Source organism: Nesoenas mayeri (genome assembly GCF_963082525.1).
Source record: "Nesoenas mayeri genome assembly, chromosome: 17".
Lineage (NCBI taxonomy): Eukaryota > Metazoa > Chordata > Aves > Columbiformes > Columbidae > Nesoenas > Nesoenas mayeri.
In genome coordinates, this window is record NC_137565.1 from 4351074 (window position 1) to 4377094 (window position 26021).

The window sequence follows — 26021 nt, forward strand, 5'->3', positions numbered from 1 at the left end:
AGCAGAGACTCATTTGCTGTGCTGAAGCAGAAATATTTCTAGAGATACTTGTCGTCAGGAAAGGACAAGATGCTTTTAAGGATGGAGCGTTATTTAGGATGAAAGCTGATCATCCAAATCAGGCCTCAGCCCGGCATATCAGACAGGGCAAGGCCCTCTGGAGTACCTGGGAAGTACGTTGGGCCATTAAACCCTTCTCATGGAAAGAAATACATCCTGGTGGGAATAGAGGTGGTAGCAGGACTATCAATGGCTACAGCTGTCAGCGTTGCTACTGGAGACCAAACAGTGTGAGCACTGTGTGAGTGGTTTAGTGTTCTACCCACCCCGAGAATATCCAAAGTGATAATGGCACGTATTTTCTATCTGCCGTGGTTCAGTATTGGGCTAAGGGGGAAGGTATTAAGTGAGTGTTTCATACACCATATTACCCCTAAGCCAATGGGATCGTGGAATGGACGAATGGTTTGATTAAAAAACATGCAGATGTCTCGCGACACAGTTGGGACACATGGTTGGCGCAAGCTGTCCTCATAATCAATAACCACTGGGGGAGCTATGGAACCCGTATTTTACATTGTCAGAGTGCTAACTAATTGTACATACCCTGTTTCTGGTCAGTTTATTGACTGCACTTCTCCAGCCAGAATAAAATCTGTTTTGGAACTTGTTGTCCGCCTAAAACTGACTTTGGGTTGCCTCCATGACAAGTATTCAAAATAAAATATTTTGAACTTTTAAAATTAAGATTTAGAACAGAATATTTATCTCTTAAAGATTCTAACCATAGGCTTTAAGAACAGGAAGTATTCATAAAGTTCTCAGATACGATACTGACAGTCCATCAGTAGGTATTACACGGCTCAGGCAGGTCACTGAAACATAAATAAACTATTATTTCCTCTCCTGCCAGCTTTGGGGTTTAAAAAAAAAATCAATGAGGCCAAGAACAGCTTTTTAAAGACTTAAACATACTTACTTTTTCACTTTGGGGTATTTCATCTCTGAAATAGCATTGGTAGCATCCGTCTGTCTCTCCTTCAAATGCTGTGGCCACATGTTGTCCACCCAGTCGACTAAGTCCACCTGGAAGCCCCACCACAATCCACAGTTAATCACTGAATACATGGCAGGATATCCTCCTGTTGGCCCAACCTCTGACAATGACAGCAGGAAGGGCTCACAAACAGCAAGAATCTTGCTGGTCAACAAGAAAAGTCCTATGGACCCAACTCGTTCAGGTGCAGCACTTCATTGCCACAACTCAGCCCCACACAGCCCAGAGCGAGGAGAGTTTTGCAGCTGATTTAACTGGGTGCAAATTCTCACCTCGGGGCACCTGTGAGCACCTGTTCCTGCAGCATCACCTGCTGCCGGTACCAAATCCATTTTTATAGTCAATGGCCTAGAATTTGCATTTATGAGCACTAAAATACAAACATAAAAGAGATTATATTATTCCAATACCTTACATTTCAAGGAACATTAACACCACACTTCTGGCCAAATTCTGATTTGAGTAATTACATTATAACCTACTGCGCACTTCATTCGTTGTTGTACTTGGGTATAAAATTCACCCAAGTTCTTGACCAAAAGCCAAACTTTTAGGAAGCACGGGCAGGAGAAAACAGTGCAAATCGAGCAACTGGGAGCATACTGCCAGCAAGCTGAGGAAGAGATAGAAACCGAAAATTGTTCAGGGACGTTGAAAGGGACACAGCTCCTGTGCTGGGTGACCAGAGCATGGGCTGCAATCGGTCCATCACGGTCCCAGCAAGGAGAAACCGGTGACTCATCCTTTGGTCTGTTTTATGATGGAAACTGCACTGGAAATGTGTAACACTCCCTTCGGGTTATACAATTGCATCTCTTGTGCCAGGTTTCAAACCAAGGGGAAGCCCCAGCCAGCTTAGGGCTGTAGTGCTGCGTTCGGCCACTGCGTGGCTGCACATCCCGACCCAGCTCCAAAAATCGTCATGTGTGGATGAACCTCCATTCCTGGGTCAATAAGGACTGCAAGGCCTGCCCTAGGCGTTGGGGACAAAGCCGTCCCCTGATTGCATGCAGAAGAACAGAGAAGTCCCACTTAGCACCCTTCTGAGCCTCCTGCCTGCTCAACCTTTTTAAAGACCCACCCAAGAACGTTATTTGTATGAGTCAACTCAACCCTTTGTATCCCCAGAATAGGGCAATTAGCACATGAAATTCTTGCAGATTGGGGCTGACCCCATTTATTTCTCCATCTGCACCTGGTATTGTTGATAACACCCAGAAGAGGCAACAGGAGATAATGCAGCCAGTAGGAAGGAACAGGATCAATTGCATCAACATCACAATTGTGTGTGAAAATAAATTTGATGTCCTGATTCCAAAATAATTCTCACATTCTGATATTACAACCCACAGTCTTTACACAACAGGGACTGTGAATCAAGTATTTCTACCTTACCTGGGCTCAGAGACCTCTGCAGAAGTCAAGGGAACCACTTATACAAATATAGGATTTGACTAGTATCTGACTTTATGTCCTGGGCTTCCTCTCAGCACCCACTTCCCCAGCACCCTCTTTTCTGTTCCCAACTACCTACTGGGAATGCAAATATCTCTTTCAGCAAGATCTAACTATTCCTGGTTTTACAAACAATTGTGCACTCAGCCCATATGAAACAGATATGAAATATTCATTTACACATGTTAACAAGTATCTAATTGCATTTTTCAGTTCTCAGCACCCAGGAAATTTGCGCAGATGTTTTAAAAGCTCACTGAGCATGATGTGCTTGGGAAAACTGGGATTGGGCGAACACCAGAAACTCCCCAGACCATTTCCAAACTTCCCACTAGTGTCTGGATGACAGCAAAAAAATGCACAAACTTTTAAATACCTGCTTAATATTAAATTTGTAATATGTAGCAAACACAAAAGCTTGCTTAAGAATTAATTCTACAAATCAGCAACTGGAGCTGCCATCTACTTTTCACCTGTTCAGGCAGAGATGTGGTGTTTATATTGTCTGTACAGGCAAGAGATGTCCCCAGCAAAACAAAACCCTGCTGGTGTAACTACAATAGCATTCAGAAATGTGGAGGAGAGGAGTGTCTGACAACAAAACATCACAGAACTATAGTTTCACACCCAGTAGTGACACGAGCAGAGACAGAGGGAACGCGCAGCACAGACGTTCTGCTTTGAGAAGTCCCTTTGTCCCCTGATCAACCAGGACCGATGCCCAAAGTCTCTGCCAAGCGTCCCCAGGAGATATTCTGAAACCTCCCATGCCATTACCTCCATCCCTGTGTGATCCCGAGTCGATGCACAAACCCTCACCCACGCGTGGCTACATTTTAGTGATAAGCGAAATCACCTTTATTAACAAGGTCACAGTTTCACTGCTGGTGACTCCATGGGGAAACCAAATCACATGAGCTGTCTACCTTTAAAATATTGTACAAATCTACCCCCTTCCTCTGACACCACCAATTCTGACACAGCAGTAATTATGCTGATTTAATTAAATAACTTATAAATTCCTACATTTAATACATGTGTTTCCGAGTTTTTGTTTTGGAGCCCGCTGAACATTATTTAGGTAATAGGCGGGTTCATAGATAAGGAATTTAAGCTTCCTTATAATAGCTTTAAATTTCCTCCTCCTTAGAGGAAGAAAAACAATAGATAGGTATTTAATTTTGGATGGAATTTCCCCTAAATACCTTGGAGGAACTGGCTATCTGTGCAAATTGAATGATTAAGAGCTCTAATACCTGTAAATTAAGTTCCAGTGTCAAGGAGACCAGCTTTCCAGCTAGGTGAAAAAGAGATGCTAACACTAAGCAGACGGGAGTTACAGGCACTTCACATCGCCTGGTTTAAACTCCATGTTTTATCTATTGCAAAGCAACTGGTGACAGGGGAAGCTGCAAATAAACAGCAGCACCACAGGGTCCCTTACCACGTTGGGCCGCTTGACGATGTTCTCCAGCTTCGTGTGACTGAACTCCAGGCTGATGACGTTGTAGAGCTTTTCACGCTGGGCCTCTGGCGTTTCGTAGTATCTCACAAACTGGGACATGCTCATTTCAACGCCCCTCTGCGTGTTCACGTCCATCACGTCCACTATCCGTCGGCTTCCTGCAAACACACAGAGACACTCTCAGAACATCTACCTTTGCTATATATATATATATATGTATATACATCTCAACAACTGCAGGGAAACTGTTATTAGAAGACAAGCAGAGACCAACATTAGTCCCTCCATGGGTCTTGAGCAGGGAAGGAATTTGGACAAAGACTTTGTGTCTGGTGTAACACTGAACAAGTCACTTGTTCTCTCTATTTCAGAGAGACTGAGAGTTTCCTCCTTTCCATTGACTGCCATGAGCAGGAGTACATTAAAATCCATGCAGAAGCGATATAATATCGTAGCAGGGGCCATGCAAGACAAGTAACTCTCCAAATCATACTCTGCAATTCTCTAAACATCCATATGCCTCTCAAGATGCTTTTACTCGTGTGCAAAAATTATCCACCAAGAGCAAACTGCCTTGCACCACCGGGTGCTATAAACTGCCGAACACCTTCTACAGAATGCTGAGTATTCCCAATTCCAGCCATTGCCAGTGGAGATGAAAGCACTAAATGCCACAGAAGAGCAAACCCCCGCTTTGGATCTCTCAACAAAAACTGCAGGACATACTCGCGCCTCCTCGAGTGGCAGACATACAAGTCTCATTAGCACCAGAATGTTGAACAGGAGTTTTACTTGAGCCTTCAGCTTTATATAGATTAATCCACAATATTCTCTTTGGCCAACTGGAAGGTTTCACCTCTCCCAGCAATTTCATCATCCTAATTAGCAGTTCATTTGTCTGCGAGCAAACGGGAGCCCATGAGAGACAAGCCTCATTTCCAGGAGAGAAGGATTCCAGCAAACAAACTCATGACGCTTCCAAAAAGTCACTCCAAAACCATTTTCACCACCAAAGAAATAACTCAAAATAAATTGCAGTAAAACAAAATAGAGGGCTGATATATTCCATCAGAGGGAATTAATAATTACAGACCCTGGCCTGTTATGTGCTGGGGAGCAGTATTTCAGCAAGAGTGATGGTTTGGATTGCATCACTCCGTTAAAAACATCCTTAGCCACTGATAGCGATGGCAGTGACAGATGTGATAATGATTCTGGAAGGAACTCAAGACCATAAAGCTTTGCAATCAAAGTGAAAAAAATATACAATGCAAATCTGGAATAGTTCCACTGGCGGGTCAAACTCTTCAGTCCAAGGGCTGTGAACAGGATTTCATCCTCAGCCTGAGGTTGGACTGTTCGTGGTGTTGCCACCTTGAGACGGTACAGGCAGAAAGTTCAGTTATGTGCAAAAAAGCATGAGAATCCTTACATTTGGTATTTACATGTTTGAAACAAAATGTATAAAATCTAGCTTTGGGTTGGGGTTGTTTGTTTTTCTAACTGTTTACTATCTAGGGGGAAGAGTTTCAATTCAATGAGTTAGTAACTGGGGTGAAGTCCTGCTCAACAACAGTCAGCCTGATTTCTGGCTGGGATTAAACCAGTGGCTGAAGCCCAGAGAGGTTAAGTACCTGGATAGTGAAAAATTATATTTGAAGGACTGTGTGGCAGAGTCTGGGATGTGCCACATTACAGTCTAGGTTTGATCTCCGCTTTGCTGGAAGCGACCTTGTACAGCCTCTCAATTATCCCTCCTGAAAGGAAAATCAGCAGTTACCTGATGAATTAAAAATATGAGGCCCAGTTCAATAGCAGGTTTGTTAAATGTGCACGATTACCAATTACGGGCAGAAGAGCTAAGATTTGAATTGATAGTCTCTTGACTTCCAAATTAAAGAGTAATTTGAGGGGATGTTTTTCTCTTAAACCACAGCACTATCAAACAAGCCCATACATAATGATTCTTGGAGTACCGCTCGCAAAATTTGAGACATCTAATTACAAGTTAACAGCCTCGTGCTTGCTGCCCACTTCCTAGTGGCTCTGGCTTACTGCCAACTTTATCTCTTATTTCCTGAAAAGATTCAGCCCTTTCTTCTATTTCCTGCCCATAGGAGAAGGCTGAAAAATATCATCCAGAAGGGGAGACAGGTGAATGACAAGGGAAAGAATAACACAGAGGCTCCAAAGAGCAGTGACAGGCCGAGAGATCTCAGTTCAGGCTGGATTTCTGAATTTTACTCGCTGTACCGTTTCTATTTACCATTTCCTGACCGCCACACTCTCGCTGGGTGCCCTAAGAGGGACCCCGCTTGGCCAAGCCCAAAGCAGCGGTTCCCAGAGGGATCTCGGCCACCCCAGCAGCTTCCTGCGCTCGTAGGGACCGTGTTCCTCACTTCGGCTCATCCCCCACTGCACCTGGACTAACATATACCTGGATCCCAGCTGGCACAGAGCATCTCCTCCTGCCGACACGGGACGCTGCGGTGCATATTTTCAGGCAACAAAAGGTATTTAGAGCATGTCCACAGAAAGAGCTTAAGCCAGCAAAAAGTCTTAAGCCTTAATGCTACAGGACTAGTCTAAAGAAAGAGGCTCAGGGCAAATAATGTGTTTTAGTGGCATTATATAGAATCAATTAGTATCCTTACATCTACCCATTTTCACTGATTTTTTTGAAACCTCAGCTAATGAAAATCACACGGGAAAAAGAAAAGTATTATAACGTTCATCCAAAGCAGATTTACTGCTGTTTATATCCAGACATGAACACGACTGTTTTTGGCAAAACTGTCCCAGTTTAACAAAGATTTTTTTTAATGAGTTTGGGTGTGTTAGGCAAAGGACAAACTTAAAGAGAGTTCAAACAGGAAGCTCAGCTCTAAAAGTAGAAGTGGTTCTGCTTCCAAAATGCTAAGTCAGTGGACATGCTAAACATAGGCAAGGGAGTGCTACAATATTGCATTTTTTTATTTCTAAGAGCCAAAAAAAAAAAAACCCAGCAAAAAAGAGCATCAAATACCTTATATTATTTATTTTGTTGTACAGAAGCCCTAATCACGGTCCAAGGCTCACTCGCCAGGCTCTGACACACAGCTCCCCCGTGGAAACTCAGGACAGAGGTAGAATTCTACACCCATAACATCTTAGCCCAGCATCCCCCAGTGCTGAGAGCTAAATCAGCATTAACTAACCAACTATATATATTCCTCCCCCTCCCCGTGAGGGATGCAGACAGTGCGAGTTTCCTGCCAGTTCAACTGTCTGAACCATCTCACTGCAAGGGAGGGAACGAGCGGGACAGCAGTTCAGACTTAATTGGTATGGCAAAAATCAAGCTGTTAGATGCACGGGGAACAGAGACACTACACCAGGGCACACAATAGGCACCAACAGTGAAATGATGCCAGTTTAGATGACAAAAAGATGGCCCGGCACTAGAGCACAGCAGGGGAATTAGAGGGACAAGGTTCTATTTCCAGCCTGTCATGGACACTGGGCAAGTTTTAACCTCTCTCTGCCCCGGGTCCTGGTTTCATGATACAAACTGTTGGCCAATACTCAAGAAACTGTTGAGGCTTAAATAATGTTTTTAAGCAGGGTCAGCTCCCTGCCTTTGCCAGCACAGCCCCGCAAACACGGGTGAGGATGCGCGTCCAGCGCAGGAACCACAGCGGCAGGAACGGCAGCCCCAGCGGCTCCTTCGGACAGCACAGACCTGAGCTTTCCGTCTTAAACAATCACCTGTTTAAGAGGCACAAACCCAGTGCATGGTAAATGAGGCGACGTCCCCTGAAAGTCTGCAATACACCGCTTTATACGGAGAGATTTCCACTCTATATGTGCGCTGCTCCACCTTAGTATAAGTGGATGCCAAAGTCTCAGAGGGTTTCTTCAGAGCTGCTACAAACTGCTTCAATTTTTAACCAACCACATAGAGCCCTCGGACTGTAGGAAAATCAGTAATGTAACCTTCACTTGAAAAAAATCCATTCAGAAACTCTGAAGTCTGGTTTCTAATCTTAATTCTGCCCAGGAGAGAACACAGCACAGCTCCACAACTTTGTTATTCTTCCTAGACCTGAGCAAACGGGGAAGAGAAACGGCTCAGAAATCACATTACGTTGGTTGATCGCCATACGCGACTGCTGGGGTCCCACGAAGAACTAAGAGATCCCATGATAAACAAACAAAACCCATCTGTCAAGTCCTGCTGGTCCTGCTTACAGCAAAGTAAGTTCATCTCTCTATCATAATGGGTTCACAGTTGGTAAGAGCATCCTCATAGCACTTGCTGGAGCCTGGAAGGATTTATCTGTCCTTCCTCACAACCCCGGGGGAGCTGAGGGAGAACAGCAGCCTCACCAGAGAAAGAGGCATCCAAAGAAAACAGGAGAGGTCGCTCAAGGGAAAAGAAAGAAAGAAAAGGACACAGACAAAAGGATGAGGCAGTAAACCCTCAATGCTGTACTTAGACCTGCTGGACGGAATTGGAATGAATCGCTTCAGTAAAACAGCACCTTTCCTTTTTTCCTAATTGTCCAGATGTTTCCTCCTTGTAGTTCTCACATTTAAAAAGAAATGCAACAGCCAGAAGTCTGGCCAGCTCACACCAACTGTACTTACAAGCCCTTTTGTTGACAGACCTTTGGTTTACTCCATCCTAGCTTACAGGAACTTGGAAATTATCATTTTCAGTGGTAACATTTACTTGCTGATTTTAGTTGAGCTCTGACTTAGCAGATTTCCCAATTACAGAGAAGCTTCAGAGCATGAAGCGCATGGGCAGCCCCAACAGCACGACTGTGAGGACACGTGGAGCTCGATTTTAAAAACAAAGTGTTTCTTAAAAACAGTGAGAGGTTTTAAAACAAGTCTTGGCCACGAAACAATACAATGGAGGAACTATTTGTTTTTATAAAGAGTGGATCTCAAAAGACATGTTGCTGCAACAGTGCAAATAGCGTTAAAACATCTGAGACAAATCACTGGCCTTGGCCTACACTGGGTTTGGATTTTTCATTTTTTCCCTTGAAAAAATATGTAGCCAGGTACATAACTCAGCTCCCTTAAAGCACAGATGTTGGGTTTGGATCCTCAGATCAAGGGGAATAGCACTGACACACCATTGTTTTACAGGCACTTGTGAGGAACACCCAAGCTCAGCCTCATCCTCAAGGAGCCGTTCTGATCCATCCTCACCGTGCCCTGGATCCCCCTGCGGGTCCTGTCTCCTGTGGGTCTCAGTCCATTGATGAAGTCACAGTGCGACTCGCAGGATCCAGAGACTGGGGAACCCTCAGTGTGAATCCTCAAAGAATGAAGAACATCTTCACAATATGTTTTTTTTTTATAAAACTACACAGAAATTGGCATTCCAAACCACAGGAACAACGAGGATGCTTTCGCTAACTCCGTTTTGGTTAATACTCCAACAGTCCCATTTTGATGAAAAGGAAAAAAAGTAGAACCCGGAGAGCAAGGCAGGCACAGAAAAACTGTGAGCAACAAGAGGAGAAATCTTGCAATGAATGGAAATATTTCACGCAAGTACCTCCCCTCCCGTGGGATCAGTGCTGACCCTCCCTTAGCAGAGCCCGGTCCACTGGGTTGCAAAAATACGCATTATTTGGGCGCTGGGAACAGAGCAAAGACCTCACTGCCTCCTCCTCATCCCTCCACACAAGACTCCTGGAGGTTCAGCAGCCAATGACTCCTGACTTGGTTCTTCTGCTCTTCCCCGAGTGCCATCCCCGTTCCCTGGACAAACCCCGCACGTGTCCATCCCGAGGTGCAGGTCACCCCTGCTCCAGACAGCCCGTTGGGTTGGGGGAACACCCCTCACAACACAGCTCCTCTAATGAGCCTCTCTCCCACCTCCTCTCCGTCTCCAATTTCACAACTTCCTTGAAACAAATGGAGCGTCGCTCTATAGAAAAAGCAGCACTAGGTCCCTATTCAGCAGAAATGATGGAAAAGTTTCCTGAACTGCAGTGGGCGGCTGCTTTGTCCTTCTTTTGTATCTGCATGGTTAATTTTCTTTCACAGGATGGAGCACTGAACACTGATTAAGACAAAATTTCCCCTACTTGCCCGCAGACCACACTATGAGCCTCTCGACTTGCTTTGTAGTTCAATGTGAATTCAACCATGATACAATTTCCAGAGCAGGTTGGTTTGAGAGGGGGAGCAAACACACAGGAGGAAAGAAGCAAAAAAATCACTAGGAAGCAGTTACTCACTTATCCGGTTTGCGTTCAGCTTTTTGAGCACAGCCAGCTTGGGCACCATTGTGCTGACACACCAGAAGAGCGGTATGCTGATGTAAAAGAAACGTTTTACGTGGTTTCTGCCCTCCCTTCTGCCTTTGCCCACCTGGTCTGCAGTCACCACCACCACCACAATTTTCTGTGGAGACACCACTGATGATTCTCGATTCAGTACTGAATTAAATTCATACATACGCATATGTATTCATCTATACATGTGTGTACAGTGTATATATATATATATATATATATACACATATATATATATATAAAATCACATTTTATAAATCCAGAATAATGAATATCTACAACGTTTGCATCTCTTTCCACTCCCCTTCCATTATCATCTACTTCCAGAAACATGGATTAGGGAGGTTCTTGTCTTTCTGTGAAGTACCTGGTGTGCATATTCCCATTTTAGATGGAGTTCCTGGCGACTACAGTAGCATCTGTGTTTAACAGAACAAAACCGGCTAGATACAGAGCCTCACGTAGCTTATGGCTGTTACATACACTTGCCGGGCAGTAATCCTTTCGGTCCCAACTGAATTTAAATTATTTATATCAACCTGCTTACATTAAGGGAACTTGCTCCACCCCGTCCCAGCCTTGCACAGCAGAGGCTGTGGCTCGCCACACTCACTCCATCATTTACAGCGTACAGGAGAACTAGAAACTGAGGCTCCCCAAATGCTGTTTCCAGCACCAGGCTGAAGAGGCACCTGAGCAGATCACTTCACCTTTCAGCCCCGTTTCCACCTGGGAAAAGACGGTCACACCATTTACTGGGCACCACCACACCGTGGAATTGCAGTTACTCCCACAATGAGCAAAATGTTGTGATGCCCAACTTCAGAAAGCTTGCTTATGGCTCTCCCCTGTGACAAAAACCTTAACAGCCAGTAAAATACTCCTCTGCAGGTCTAATTTCTTCCACTGATGCTAAAGAAAGCTCAGCTGTTCACTTCAGTGCGCTACGATGAAGTCCTTAACATCGTACTCGCTTATTGAATAAACCATGAGCAGGGGTATGACAGCAAACGGCATCTCTTCCAGAACCGACCCTGTCAGCAGCATTTTCAGGGCCAAACGCCTGTATTTATTGGGCTTTTTCCTTGCAAACGTCTAGGATTTAATAATGTAATTTATTCTATGATCTTTCTCCACTGACACCACGATTAGAAACGAATAGCTGAGGCACAGACCTTCACACATATTTCTTTAAACACTCAATTTGCAACAGAAATATTTGGCTCACCTCCTGTTCTTCTGGTGTTTCTAATGAGAAAGCAAAACCCAGCAATAATCAGGTATCTCTTCAGCTACTCCCAGCAAAGAAAGCAGCAGGGTGCATAGAGCCTTGGTTTTCCTTTCACCCTTTGTCTTGGAGATCAAAGCCTGCTGCCAGGTCTTCAAAGATTTGACAGAATCATAGAAATCAAATATTGAAATGATCTATTAGGTCCCATCTCGTGTATCATCTCTCCAGGCCTGGTGAAGATTGCTCTCTGCAACAGTTTTCCGAGCTTTGCCCTGTTTAACTGCTGTACCTCAACACACAAACTTTATCACAATTAAAAGCTTTGCTGCTTTCAGCTTTACGTTCATTCTTTATACAAGAAGAAAACACCAAAGCCTTTCGGCACAGTTGTGAACACAGCAACTAAATGAAAGGAACTAAACATCTCCTATCCATGTCAGCCTTATGGCGCAGTCCAGTCTACAGCATCAGATTTTAACAGCAAAATACACGACCGACAATACATTCTTCACTGCTCCTACACTTCTTTTAATTCTATAAATAAACCCGAAGTGAGTTAGTTAAATAAAATCCATCAGTGAGTTGATGTCAGTTGTTAGACCACCCCATGAATAGTCCGAGTCCTGTACTCGCGCTGTTCCCACTGACACAATGCCCGGCCGGGCACGCTGAATTCCACACAACAATGCTGCTGATCCCACCGGAGCGACCGCTGCGCTCGCAGCTTTAACCTCTGCAGCCCGGGGATCACAACCTCTCAGAGTCTCTTTTTTCCCCTTACAATCCTCAGCACGTTTGGAAATCGCCCCTTTTGCCGCTCACCGGGATTTTTGGTTTGTGCGCCACCGAATCCCGGCTTTGACACTGGTCCCGAAATACACTAAATAAACCACGATCACATCCTGGCACACAAAGCCCCGTAGAGAGGAGGCGATGAACATTACGGACCAGCAGCACCGCTTTTATTTAGCTGTTTATTCCGTTTATTTAGGTATGAGTCTAAAAGCTGCGGCCTAGAGGCATCACTGGTGGAAGACGCCAATGCGAGAGGCCTGGAAAACATCAATTATTCTGTAGAGCTGCTGCTTCTGGGCATTAGCAATAAGTCACTCAGAATCATAGTCTGAGGAAAAATTAGTAATTGCTATTGTGTTGTCGCAGCACTTACCACTTCACATACCTGTTACTCCTCATAATCAGATTTTCAGCTAAACTGACCCCCTTTTTAAAAATGTTTTTGGTAAAGATGCTTCCGGAGTGTTTCTAGAGAGCAATGTGACTTACACTTACACACCACGGCATGCCGAGAGTGGAAAATAAGGAGCCTGCAAAAATCACACTGAACAGATTTTAGTGCAGCTGTGGCACATGTTTAAGGAGACATTAAGAGGGCCAATGACCCTCGTAATCAGATTTTAAATCAACTTATGAAGAGATGAAATCAACTTATGGAGAGATGACAGTGATATTTTGTCCTTCAGAATTAGCGGTCAAATCTACCTTATGCGATGGAATTACAAAGCTTAAGAGCTGTTAAATCACAACAGAGTTTTTCTTCTTCCAAGAGTTGTCTCAAGTTCCTGAGCAGGCCAGTAACTCCTCTGCTCTCCTCCATTTGTGCTCTTGGCTCAAAGCCACTGCAGAGATCAGACAAATTCCAACCGCTGAAATTAATCCACTGTCTCAGGTTTAAAAAGTATCCAGGATATCTTCCGTATGGAGGTCGGAGTCTCGTTAAAACCACTTCCCAGCTGTGCAGTTTAAAGTGTTTGTTCTCTAAAATAAAGCAACTGCACGGGAAGAGCGTTTCATCACACACATTACACATCATACATTACACATAGGTGCACGTTCATGCACATGGATGTGCTGGTCATAACATCACCCAGCTACATCACAGCTGGTAGCGGCATGTTTTAAACTATGAAAACAAACAAAAAATCCAACAAGCGATGGAAATGTTTCTTTGGAAGTCTGGCAAAATACTAAAAAAAAAGAAATAGACACTTAAGCCCAGGTAGGCACAGAAAAAGAACGTTGTTATTGACACAGATTACAGTTTTCAAAGGGAAATTTAAAAAGCTAGGCTACCAATTATCCTTATTTCCTTGTTACTCACAGGTACCCAAACACAGAGATGACACAACTATCATATTATAAAGTAAGATTTCAGAATAATTGGAGGCCAAAGGCTCAGCAACTTCCTATGGAATTGGTGTGCTTTGGAAAAACCCAGCATCGTCTCTTTGAAATGTTCTATAATGAATGAGTTTCCCCTGATACAAAAAGAAACGAGGAAAAATGATAGGTTTAAATAGCACCAGAATACTATAATGACGAGCAGTTAAAAAAAGAAAACAACAGTTTACACCGAACACAACATTTTTCAAGCTATGTTCTCTATCGACTCCCACACACACTCAGATGCAGAGTTATGATCATTCCGCTTCACATTCACAAACCATCGTTCCCCTCCCGGGTTCAGCAAAACCTTGAACAAGTTTTGAAAACCCTGCGCTTCAGAAACGCGGATACCTGGAGGTTCAGGCAACACCTGAGGAGTCTGCTATGAACTCGGGGACAATCACAAGAAGGATTAATAAAACAAGAATTTTCCCCTGCTTTATTTGAACATCGGATTGATAGTGCAACATATAAAGCTAGAACTAGAAAAACTTCTCAGCAATGATATGCAACAGGAAAATTGCTCACCAGTATTTCCTGAAATCATTAGGAGATAATTTAGAAACGAGGCACGCAGACAGGAATTGGTGCTCTCAGCGTCAAGGTGGCCGTTAACGTCCGGCACAAATTCCACAGCGATAGAAACGATTTGCCATAAGAACCAGGATTTTTCAGGTGTAACTTACAGTCCATTTCCTAAATATTTCAGATCTTTTGAATCAAAGTTTCCAGCCGCGATGCCAGAAGTCATCAACGTATTAAAAAAAGACAGCAGGTGACAATGGTCTTGACTGAATTACAGCACAATGACTCCAAAGGGACTTTGTCCAAACACAATTCAAAAAGGCCCGTGATGTGCGGTACCTGGCCTGGGGCGTATCCATGGATTGCTGAACCAGCTGTGAGAAACCGCACACTTTTAAAGTTAATCTCAGAGTTAATTACGATTGTTATTTCTGCTCCATTGTTTTATAAATCTCATTTTATTTATAAATATCCTCTTTCTCCGCTGGCCCTGTACACAGGAATCTCCACCCCCCCCAATATTTCAAGGGACACCAATCTTGAGGAAACGCAACTCCCACACTTTGCCTGTTATACAGGAAAAACAATGTTGTTATGCAACACCACGCTGGTCCAAAACATCCCAAAGTCAGACCCCAACTTCAGCACAGAAATGGCAGTTTATCAGCTACGCAACAAATTCACACAAAATAACAAACAGATAATTAGAAGTTCTATGCACAAGGCTCCTCCGCAGCAAGAAGAGCTATTCTGTACTTTAAAATGTGCATGTGCAGGGGAAATCCATAAGATGTAGGACTTTTGAATACCCTCGTATGATTTCCTAATTGAACTGCGGATTGAGCGACAGAAATGGCACCGAATGGCACCTCCCACACCGCTTCCCTCACATTTGCTGCCAAAGAGGTTTGCGGCCTTTTTTTCCCTCACTTATAAATGGTCATAAATAAAGCACCACAGCCAAGTTTTGTTTGTGAAGGAAGGTTATCAGAGATAACCCCTCTCCCACAGATAACCCAGCGACCAGAAATGAGGCACAAGTTCCTCTCCCTTGTTTTTCTTAACTACATCTTCTCCAGACTTGATATTCCTATTGATTGTTAAACTCAAGAGTCATTTGCAGAGATTTGCCTTTCAGAATGCAGCGGTTGGGCTAATTTAAAGGATTAATTCCTGCCACAACATGTGTAAATAAAGCCAGCGAGTTCTAAATAGCAAGAATGCAGTTGAAAGGCTGGGTGAAGGACGGCAGCTAATACAGCCAGCGACGACTTCAGAGTACACTATCACTATCCAGGAACAATTTCAGATAAACAGCAAATAACACATCCATCTTCAGGAAAAGCAGATTTCAAGGAAACATACTGTGTCATCCTACTCAAAATGTAGCTTTTCTTAGAGTTGAAAAGGAATTCTTTTGCAAAAATTGCTAGGAAGTATCTGATGATTAGAGTCAGCGCTCCTCTGGTTTGTGTCTTATCAGAAGTCAGGCGGTTTGAGGGGCTTTGTGCTCCGTCTCTCTTGGCAACCTCTCCTCAAAGCACTGACCTGGCCTGACACTGATAAAGACGGTGGGGAGAGCACAGGCAAAAGGTGACCCGGCTCCAATCACACCTTTTACAAACAGATGCTCTACAACAGATTAGAAAAAACACAAATAGGACCGTGATCAATAGAGCTGCTGCTTTCCAGGATCACAAAAGTGTATGTAGGACACCTGTTAGGAGCAAAAGCATTCGCTCTCTTTCAAATGGCCAATTATCCAGCATGAGATCAGAGTCTGGTCAGCACAGCTACTAATTAGGGTTCTCCCAGCCTTTTTAATTCACAAATTGCTTCTCCGTGCCTTCTCCCAGATTCTGAGAGTTATCACAAATGTCTACAAACACAACTGGACAAGTATTTCAAAGCAATTCTCTTCTGTATAGAGTTAATCCCGCGCATTCAAAATAACTTACCCACTAATAGCTTCACATCTCTGACGGTGAAATCCGGGTCAGGCATTCTATAATTAGCAAAGAAAGCAACGTTAAATACTGTCAAGATAAGTATGGGTACACTTTTGTTACCAAAATAAAAGAGAAATAAATGTATAGTGCTCTTTGTCCGTGATGCAGTAGGTGGAACCGAGCAAGGCCGTTGGGAAGTGTGGACAGAGCAAGTTTTAATGACATACATCTCATCTTTGCATGGGCAAGTGTATTCACCCCGAGGTGAATATCATTGATACAAACCGAGGCATAGAACAAGCCATTTGTTCAAAGTCACATCACCACAGGTTGGATTCACTGCTTGGAAATAAAATATCAAAAGTAATGAATTACAGACCTTTTGTTTAATGGCTGTTCCAAACCTCCCTGACTGGCAGAAGATGACCAGGCTTTATTTGGTGGGAAGGGAAATTGTTGTTCAATTCAATCTGGGCTAATTCAGAGCTAAATTAAATGGTAGCATAATTGACTCGCCCATGTTGATTCATTTATAGGATCATTTCTAGCACAGGCAATGTTTTCGGTTTTAATATAATTAGACAGCAGCCCCAGTACATGGAGTGAGTGAGTTCTACACGTCAGGTAGAGAGAAAAATTCTGCAACACGTAGACTGGACAGAAAAAGAAAACAAAAATAGTAGCGCGGTTTAAAAGCTGATTCACTTCACCTTCGTGACAGTATTTCCACGCTCCAAATTGCACAAAAACTGGGTAAGGAATTGTAGTGAAAAACAGCCCTGCGGGAGCTGCCAGCCTGGTGCCTGGTCCCTCTTGTACTGCCTTGGGTGGAAGAGAAATCACTTGCTTCTGCTCATAAAGCACTTTTGACATAATGCAGTCAGAAATCAGAATGAGCCAGCCCACAGCAAACTTTTAGAGCAATAGGTTTTTGCTATGAAGAAAACACTGAAAGGTGAAGTTAAAAAATGCGTTTACTGCCATGCACGTATCTTGAGAACTATTTGCCAAATTCTGTTTGTCCACTTTCTTCTATCCTTATCACCTTCCCCTGGTGGGATGCGGAGGCTGGAGCGTATCTTGTGTTAGTTCTTCGCCAACCCTCACATCTTTGCGTTTAACTACAAGGGCCCCACAGCTTTGGAATTCACTCCCTCGCCAGAAAGAAACAGCCTGAATCTCCTGACCCTCAGTTCATGCAGAGCTCATCTTTTTTCCAAGCACTAGAAAATCAAAAGTAGGGGAAGGAGGAACTATTTGTGGACGATGAGAACATGCAAGGCTTATCTTCAAATGCCCCAGCTTGCCTGTATTTTATGTCAGGCACATGGAACAATTAGATGGACAATCTTTTTCACATTTGTATAAATCAAAATAAAAATCAATAACCAAGATAGATAACAACCCTACCCAGATGCAGACAAGTCTTTCTCAGAGCTCCAGCAGCAATAAACGTTACTCAAATGGGAAGAATACATCCCTGGCTAACAATAAAACTGCATGTTTAGCTCTTTGGAGAGCACATCTGGAATATCCTTGTTTTTTTCTCTGCTGGTCCATTTGTTTTTCTGCATATAAATCCAGAATATCAACAATGCAACAACTGAGCAGTTCTGCAATTGTTATGCAATTTTCAAGCAAATGCATCTTGCATAAGAACACTATGAATGTTTCCAAAGATTTCGCATATCATTAAAAAAATACATGAAGAATAATATGAATAATATGACTGACTACATTTGAGATTTTCAGCATTCTGTTATACACAAACTATGTTGCCCCAAACAGAACAGAAATGCCAACAGCTCAGGGTGCACTGGTGCAAACTTGCATTTCAGTAAATGTTTAAAGGTTTGCTAGAGAAGTCTCCTATTCAGGCCCTAAGGAGGATGGGCGCTGGCTAACATACGTATCTGATTAACCACAACACAATGCACAATGACCCCTGTTCAGATACCAGGGGAACACCTCTCCAAAATAGCATTTTCTCTCCAAGTTATAACCCTGGAAATGGCCAATCTGAGGAAAACAGCTCCTGTCCTGCCGTGAGATCACAGGTGGACTTTCCTGCTCCTGGCCATCCGAGTAACAGCGGGCAGAAATAGAAGGGAAAGCAATTCTCACAGCTTCATTATAAAACTGGAGAAGTTTATAAATCTGGAAAAGACCCAGTAAAGCACCATTTCCTCCAGAGCCTGAAGTGGAACATGAGGTTCCCGAGTTTCATCAGCAGATGATTCGGATCCAAAAGCAGAGCGTCCAGTCTCTCCCTGGTGATGGAAGACGGCAGACGGTGACACTCGTCAATTCAAGCAGTAAATGTCAGGATGGCGAGGCTGAAAGCTCCCAAAGTTTCGGATCGGTCGTGCAGGTTTCAATACTACGCTGACTTTGCTGGAATACACTGCACACAGCAGCTATGGACCTGCACACCCACTGCATGCCAGCTGCTTTTGATAGATACAAGTAAGAAGTGGAGAGGTAAATAAAATTAAATCAAATTGCGTTATCCTGCAGAGTGCCAAATAGGAAAGCGTGCTCACGCTTTTCACTTCTTTAATTTAAAATACACACAAGACTGTGCTTCCAATCTTCTCTCGCTCCAGTGACATTTATGCCCACGTGTATACAATTCCTTTACAACGTCATTTCAAACTACTAAGTCATGCTCATTTAAACAAAAAATATTAGAATGTCCTATGAGAGATGACTGATCTCCAAATTCCAGTATAAACTTTGGTATTTCGACTCTCAGTTCTTTCTATTTTAAGCTCAACACAGCAAATTAAATGCTGCACTTCGTCCTCTTGCTTCTTCACTTCTTGCATGTTCCAAAATCTGTATTTATTTGACTGCTCTGATAACGCTTTCAAATAAAGCTTCCTTATTTTCAAGGGTCTTCTCTGAGGTGTGGTTATCTATATGTGGGCTCACGCTGTGTTATGTGTGCACACACATAAGCATTTGAAGACAGGTCTTTTTTTTTGCCTCAGGAAAACACAGGAGCCCATCTAGAACCCGGCCTGTCCATACACATCGTGTATAACTACTGAAGGCCAAAGTCCTCCCTTCTTCAAGGTTTCAACAAAAAATTACTGGTGACTTCCAGAGAGGAATAGGAAAGCTGACTGCAAATGGATCTGAAAACAACACGTCTGGAAGAAAAACAAGGCAGCACCTGACACAAAAAGGAAAGCTGTAATCTTTCCAAGATCCCAGTAGCTTGAGGAGTCTGAACCCTTGGATGAAGAAGGAGCAAAGACGGTTCTCCAAAGGCAGCGGCACACCAGGAGGCTTCAGCGAGAGCACACGGCTCAGCACAAGCGAAGAGAGAAGAGTCAGGTGGCAGCTCTCTGGATTCCAGGCACACAAACAATAGGGAAGCCAAGGATGATGTGTGAGATGAGATCTGAATGCCGAAAAGCCTGAGGGGAAATTGCCCCATTATGGAATCCTGAATAATGAGGTATTAAGAAGAAAAATAGATTACATCTTGTGCTTACAGACACCAAGAAACAAGGTGTCTTTGTGAAGGATCTTGTCCAACACCTACAGCACATCAGCAGCCCAGGTTCTGGAGGCACCGCCGTCTGCTCCAGGCAGAGGAACACGCTGGTCCGAGCTCCGGTACTCGTCACCATCTCCCACACCGTCACGCACTTGCCATTGGCGCTGAGGATCTGAAGCCTGGTGATGTTTGTGTCCGCAGGATGAGCTCACACCTCACCAGCTGAGAAGGCACCAGTAGCACAGGAGGAGCTGAAACATCTCTCCAGCTTTCTTGTGGTGAATTTGTGACTGTCCTCATGCACGGGTGGAAGACCTGGCCGCGAGAACTGCTGGTTGCTCCAGAAGGTGCATATTTTGCCCCTTTTCAGGTCCCCAAGTTTTCTAAAGCCATTCTCAAGATGCAGAGAGCATCTCTGCGGAGAATGCAGCAGTGTCTCTGTTTCCTAAAGAGAAGAGCTGACGGCTTCTTCCAGCACAAATCCTGGAAGCTTCTATCAGTCGCCCTTTAGAAGCCACAGTTTAAAACCAACGCATATCGAGAGAACAGTTGTCTCAGATGATTCTCCATAGTTTTCCACAGTAGATATGTCTTTCAGATGACTCCTCCAAGAGAAGCATCTCTCAAAGAAATAAACTGGTCAATTAATTGTTTTTAATTAAATAATTGGGACTCTTTGGTTCCCTAAACTTTGAGGTGTTCCAACTGAAACTGAGCAAAGTAATTATGCTTTCAGAAGATTCATTTTCTGCCTTTCAGATATAATCATTTACACAGACCTAATTTGCAAAAGTATCAAGGAATATTGATCTAAACTATGGATTATGTGGCTGATAAAGTATATAATTTTAATATTTCTCTCTCAGACTGTCACTTTTCTAAAGAAACTTTCAGGATTCCCTTATTAAAATATCAAATCCTTTATGACTGGATATTAACAAAATGCAAGCTCAAAAAGCCTCTAATAATACCACATTTTAACTAGACACTATTAAATATTTACAAAGCTGTAACATTCTGAAGAGACACAATTCTAATGGAAAATGACAGGCATCATTACACATTCCACCTGTAAAGGAGAAAACAATTGAGAAGTCAAGAACTGAAAGGGGGTTGTTCTGTCGCTACAGCACAGATCAGATGCAAGAACCTTTGAATTTGATTTCTAACTTTCATCACTGACTTAGTTTTGATTGTGTAGCACCACGCTGTATGCACTTAACTTTTATAGACCTCATTATCTGCTTGTTTATAAGCGGAAAATAATCATTCCCCTTCTCAAGGGTGCTGACAGTCTTACTAATTGCAATACATTTTGAGATCATCAAAAGAAATATCACATACAAGTGGAAAGCATAATGGTTATTTTATAAAAGCATTTATTAATCATCAAGATTTGGTTGTAACTTACTTAATTCCCAGTCCATCCTTATTTCTGAAGATAAGGGGAACTCTGAGAGCTTCTCTTTGCACGTACTCAAAAGTGAAATCTGTTTGAATAATGAATTTAAAAAAATCCAAAATCAGTTACAATGGCATTGGCACTTCACATTACATTTCCCCAAAACGCTCCCCGTTTCCCTCTTCTCACCAAAGAACTCCACTATCACTTAAAGAAAAATATAAAGAGAATGCATATTTTAGGTCCAAACCGGAAACCAAAAGACAGACAATGGTCTCCCAGCTGCTCTCTATTTTTCCTGTTCACTGATGCACATAAAATAGAATCCAGTCAGAGTTTGTCAATTAAGGTCTGGGTTGAAACACCCAGGCTGTAATGAAATCCCAAATTAACAGTTGAAAGATAATCCTAACTAAATCACTGCAAATCAGCCAAGCACTTTTGGGGCAATTGTGTAGTTTAAAGTGCATGTTTAAGTTTATACATTTAGAGTTATACATTTCTACTTGAGGAAAAAAAACACGTTTTCTTGTGAGCATTATCCAAATATAGCAGAAAGCCCTGACTCTGTGAAAACATCAGAGGTTTTTATGCAAGGGTTACTATTACTTTCAAGAGAGTTGTTTTTGTTTTGTTTTTTAATTAATCTGCAATGTACCTGCAGGGGCTGATAAGCAGAAATCTCACACAGCCGCTGGTACTTAGGGAGTGGTGCAAAAGGAACAGTTTCTGGGTGGGAGTCACAGTGCAACACACAAGTAAACCGAACATTAGACGTGTTTGTTATGTTAACGCCGAGCAGTATCACCTTGTTGCTTCACTCAGAGGATTCCAAAGAACTGGCCTTTCCCCAGGATCTCTTTATGCAATGGTCTGACACAATAGCAGTGATTTGGGGATTAGAGGGGAGTCACCAGGCAGCGATTTGGGTGAGCGGTGCCTAAAAAAACCCCATTTGGAGCCTTCTGCCACAGGGAGCGGAGGAATTCCTGCGGTGGCCACTGTGTCTATGGTTCTGCTATTCCCCTTTTAAACAGGAAAAATGACCTTTATAGAACATGCATACGCTACCTTAAACTGGAAAACACTGACTCTTCAGCACTACAGAACACACTACAGGCTGCCAAATACACTTCATGTGTTATATTCAGGTACACACAAGTAGTTTAACACATGTTTCCTGGGAGAGCAGGAGAAGCTCCTTATCCATGATGCTTCTCTACTATAAAAACCCCACACTGAAAGAAACAGGGGAAAGAAGCCTGCAGATGATGTATTTCCCTCTATTTGCACAACTTTTTCCTTGCTGTTTTCAGTTAGTAATTATGACAAGTAGGGATTCCTACTTAAAGTCACCAAATCAGAGCACAGTAATTACTCGCTTACAAAAACATTAAAATTACAGAAACTTCATTGCCACCAGTCTCAAAATAAGTGTAATGAATAGCCCAATTAACTAAGGTTACCAAATAAATATTTCTGTACTAGAGGAATCTTCATTCCTCCTAGGAATTCTCATTAAAACTGTTCTGCCCTTAAGTAAGCAAGTAAATAAACCACAGGTATTTTTTTAAGGACCCTCTCACCCAAGACAGAAAGTCAACAAACATCACGAATTGTATCAGCAGGAGAAGCAGAGGCAGATATGTAGCCTTAAAAATACAGAGCTCAACCAATTCCATGTGTTCCTACAAACTGACTTTTTTATTCTCACTAACCACTGTCATTGTCTTGACTCACTTCAATGCAACTCTTGGCTTTATAGAAATAAAAAAGCAATAGTAAAAATAAAAACAGAGCCAATAGGAGGGGAGACCCTTTCTTGGTAATGCCCCAACAAAGCATTTAAATCCCTTGTGGGGTCGAACAAAGCAGACACAGACCACAACAAAATAACAAAAGACACTCATTTATTTTCAAGTTCCCTAGAAAGGAGAAAGCTACCCAAAGATTTCAGAGCTGCTGAGCCAGGGAGCTGCGGATTGTGTTATAGTTACCATGTAGCAATGGCAACCACTGGAGTATTTGGAAGATGAGGGCAGAATGCAGTCATTTTCTGGAAAATTAATTAACATTTTCCAGCTAAAAAATAGGTGTTTGTGTATTGTTTGGAGGAAGAGGGGTCAGGGTTGAGCTTATCTCCTAAACAAATACCTTCCTAAATAAGATAGGTATTTAATTTCTCCACCACATTAACTTTTCTAAAAGGAGCTTAAAATGCTCGTGCAAAACTAAACCTAGGGGAGAAAAGGAAATTTTCTAAACTAGATTAGTGGCTCCATAGTTATGGCCATTTCAGGAGGATTACAACCCGAGCTACTCTTTCCTGAGAACGCCGGCTTAGGCAGGGAGTCCTCCCTGGGGCCGGCTTTGGCCAGAGCCATCTGGGATTCAGGATCCGTTTCAACAATGCTGCAGCAAATAAAGGTGATTTGCAAATCCCCCGGCCCGTCTGACTCCCGGGAAAACCTCTCCCATTTCCCTTCCTGCCAGGCTGCGCGATCTGGCTTCGCTTCGTTATTTAAGTCACCTCAGCAAAACAAGTAACTTTGGAGACGGGAGCGTTGTAATTTAATATATGACAGAAACACGGAAAAGTTATTGACTTTGAAGTCTCCGAGCCCGGCTCACCAACGGCATCCTTTGCAAAGGGGTCGTGGACTCCACGGGGCGGAGGGGGGAGCGGGAATCACCTCCGGCCGAGTGGGGGCTGGGGTTTCTGCCTCTCCTCTGCCAGGACCGAATTCCTGCACATCCCGCTGCCGCGGGGTCAGGGCAGCGGAGCACGCCGGGGCTTGGGGAGCGCACGGCGCTGCCGTTCAGCACCGCGCCGCCCCCCCTGCACCGTGTGGGAGCAAAAGCCGCCCTTGGGGTGCGGGGGGGGGAGCCGGGCAGACCCCGCAGCAGCCAACTCCCCCCTCCGCCTCCCGGCCCGGCGGCGTCACCGGATCCCCGGGCCGGGGGATGCGGGCGCGAAATACGAACCGGGGCGCCGAGCGACACGTGGAGGCGGCGGCAGCGGAGCGAGCCCGGGCCGGGCAACCGGGACCCCCCTCCCGCCCCCGGGCAGTTACCTTTCCCGTCCATGGCATGCACGAAATCCCCGTGATACGTTTTACTCTTTAATTTCTCTTCCAAATTGAAACTCCTGATGCTGACAATTTCCTCCACGTCCGAGAGGTCCTCGTTCTCATCGTACCGCATTCTGTCAATGGCTCGCTAGAAAAAAACAAAACAAACATATTGTCCAGAAAAATAAAACAAATATTGGGGTCGGTTGGGAGGAAAAGTCACAGATCGTGCAGGACAATTTGATAAACAGATTCTGGGGGACATAATTATGATGGCAAGACACCAGATGAACAAAACCTGAACCCAAACAAGCTGCAACACAGCTGCATGCACAACCTTTTCCATCCCGTGACACGCAACTAGACAAGAATAACAGGTGTTTGGCTGCAGGAAAACTCAAACTTGCGCTGCTGTGCGGGAGCTGCCGTTTGAAGGCGAGCAGGAGAGCGGCGTAACTCGCCCAAAATTCACAAGCTACAGCACCGATGGGTTTGCAGTCCCGCTAAAAAACGCGAACGGCAGCCAGTGCTCGTTAGCAACTCGATCATTTTTATTATTATTATTGTTATTTTCGCACGTGAATACAAGATAAATCCCTGGGGAAAAGGAAAGCGGGGGGGGGGAATCACTCAATCTGATGCACAGCATCCAGGTTTCGGTATTTACATAATCCCAGTGTTTCCATAGTCACACCGGAAGCCGCGATTTAAAAACCAGATCGCTTTATGTAACGCCGCGATGGATGCGCAGCCCCCACCCCGCTCCCCCCGTACGCTGCTCAGCGCCCAAAGCCGGGGGGTCCGCGGGCCGGAATGAGTTAAATGGGGGGGGGGGAATGTAGGCCCGGTGCTGCTACCCCGGGAAGTTGCGGCGGAGCCGGGGCTGGGGGCGGCGGGGCCCCCCGGCAATGCCGGCGGCAGCGGGGGACGGGCGGCCGCGCACAAAGGTAGGTCCCGGTGCGGGGTTTTTTTTTGGGGGGTGGGGGGCACGGCGGGGACCCGGTGCACCGGCTCTGTCCCTCTCCCGGTAAATCTCTCCCTGCAAACCCGGCCCGGCAGCAAGCCCTGCACACCCGCGCGGTGGATCAGCACAAACCCTTACCCACAGGAAAAAAAATAATAATATATTATCGTCCCACCCTCTCCTTCCCCCTCGGTTAAATTCCACCCCCTTCCCCAGTGTCTAAGCTGCTCTCGCAAACTAAGTCGCTGCGCTGCCTGCGTTTTACATGCATTTCTCCCTTTGCAAACAATTAATCAAAAATCAATTAAAAGGCACAAATAGGAAATAGACAGAAGCCAGCTACACACCAATCTTCTTCCAGAGTCTTTCTCTGCCTCCATTTTTTTGGAGAGTTTCATCACTTAATTGTCAACAGTTCCTGTCCTGCATTTTTGGCCCAAATGGGGAGGAGGAAAAACAAAAGCCAGCCAGGTCTCTCTAAAGTTTTGCAATTTTGCACCAGCACTTTTTTTTTTTGGGGGGGGGGGAGGGGGAGGGAAGGGGAGGGGGGCGGCGGCGGCAACGCGTTTTGCAAAGTCCTAAGGAACCATTTTCAGGCAACTGCGTGCGGAGCGGGGGCGCAGGCGTCGCAGTGCCCGGAACGTAAACAGGAGCGGGGGGGTGGCGGTGAGGGGGGGGGGGGGGGTGTCCGGGGGCGGTGGCGGCGCGATACCGGGCTGGGCTGGGCCGCCGGTGCTGGGCGCCGTACGCAGGCGCTGAGCGGGCGCGGAGCCCCGCGGAGGGGAGGGGGCACCACAAAGGCGCGGGCGGTCCCTGCGCGGGTACCGGAAAGTTGCGCGGTTTTGCTTAAAACCGAGGGGTCGGGCTGAGCGCAGCCTGGTTAAACCCGGGCGCGCTTCTCTGAAGAG

At 44.5% G+C, this 26021-nt stretch overlaps 1 protein-coding gene across 1 annotated transcript in view; it reads right to left on the reverse strand.

The window, feature by feature from the left end:
* Positions 1–26021, reverse strand: part of LOC308047262 (lysine-specific demethylase 2B-like) — a gene marked incomplete at its 3' end in the record, with an annotated part of 84639 nt that overhangs the window by 52322 nt on the left and 6296 nt on the right. Inside the window, exons 3-7 of the mRNA XM_080355627.1 lie at positions 24153–24297; positions 21088–21166; positions 16178–16224; positions 3957–4135; positions 980–1086 (exon numbers count right to left, since the gene is read on the reverse strand). Of these exons, the coding sequence (XP_080211753.1) occupies positions 980–1086; positions 3957–4135; positions 16178–16224; positions 21088–21166; positions 24153–24297 (557 nt within the window). The remainder of the gene's footprint in view (positions 1–979; positions 1087–3956; positions 4136–16177; positions 16225–21087; positions 21167–24152; positions 24298–26021) is intronic.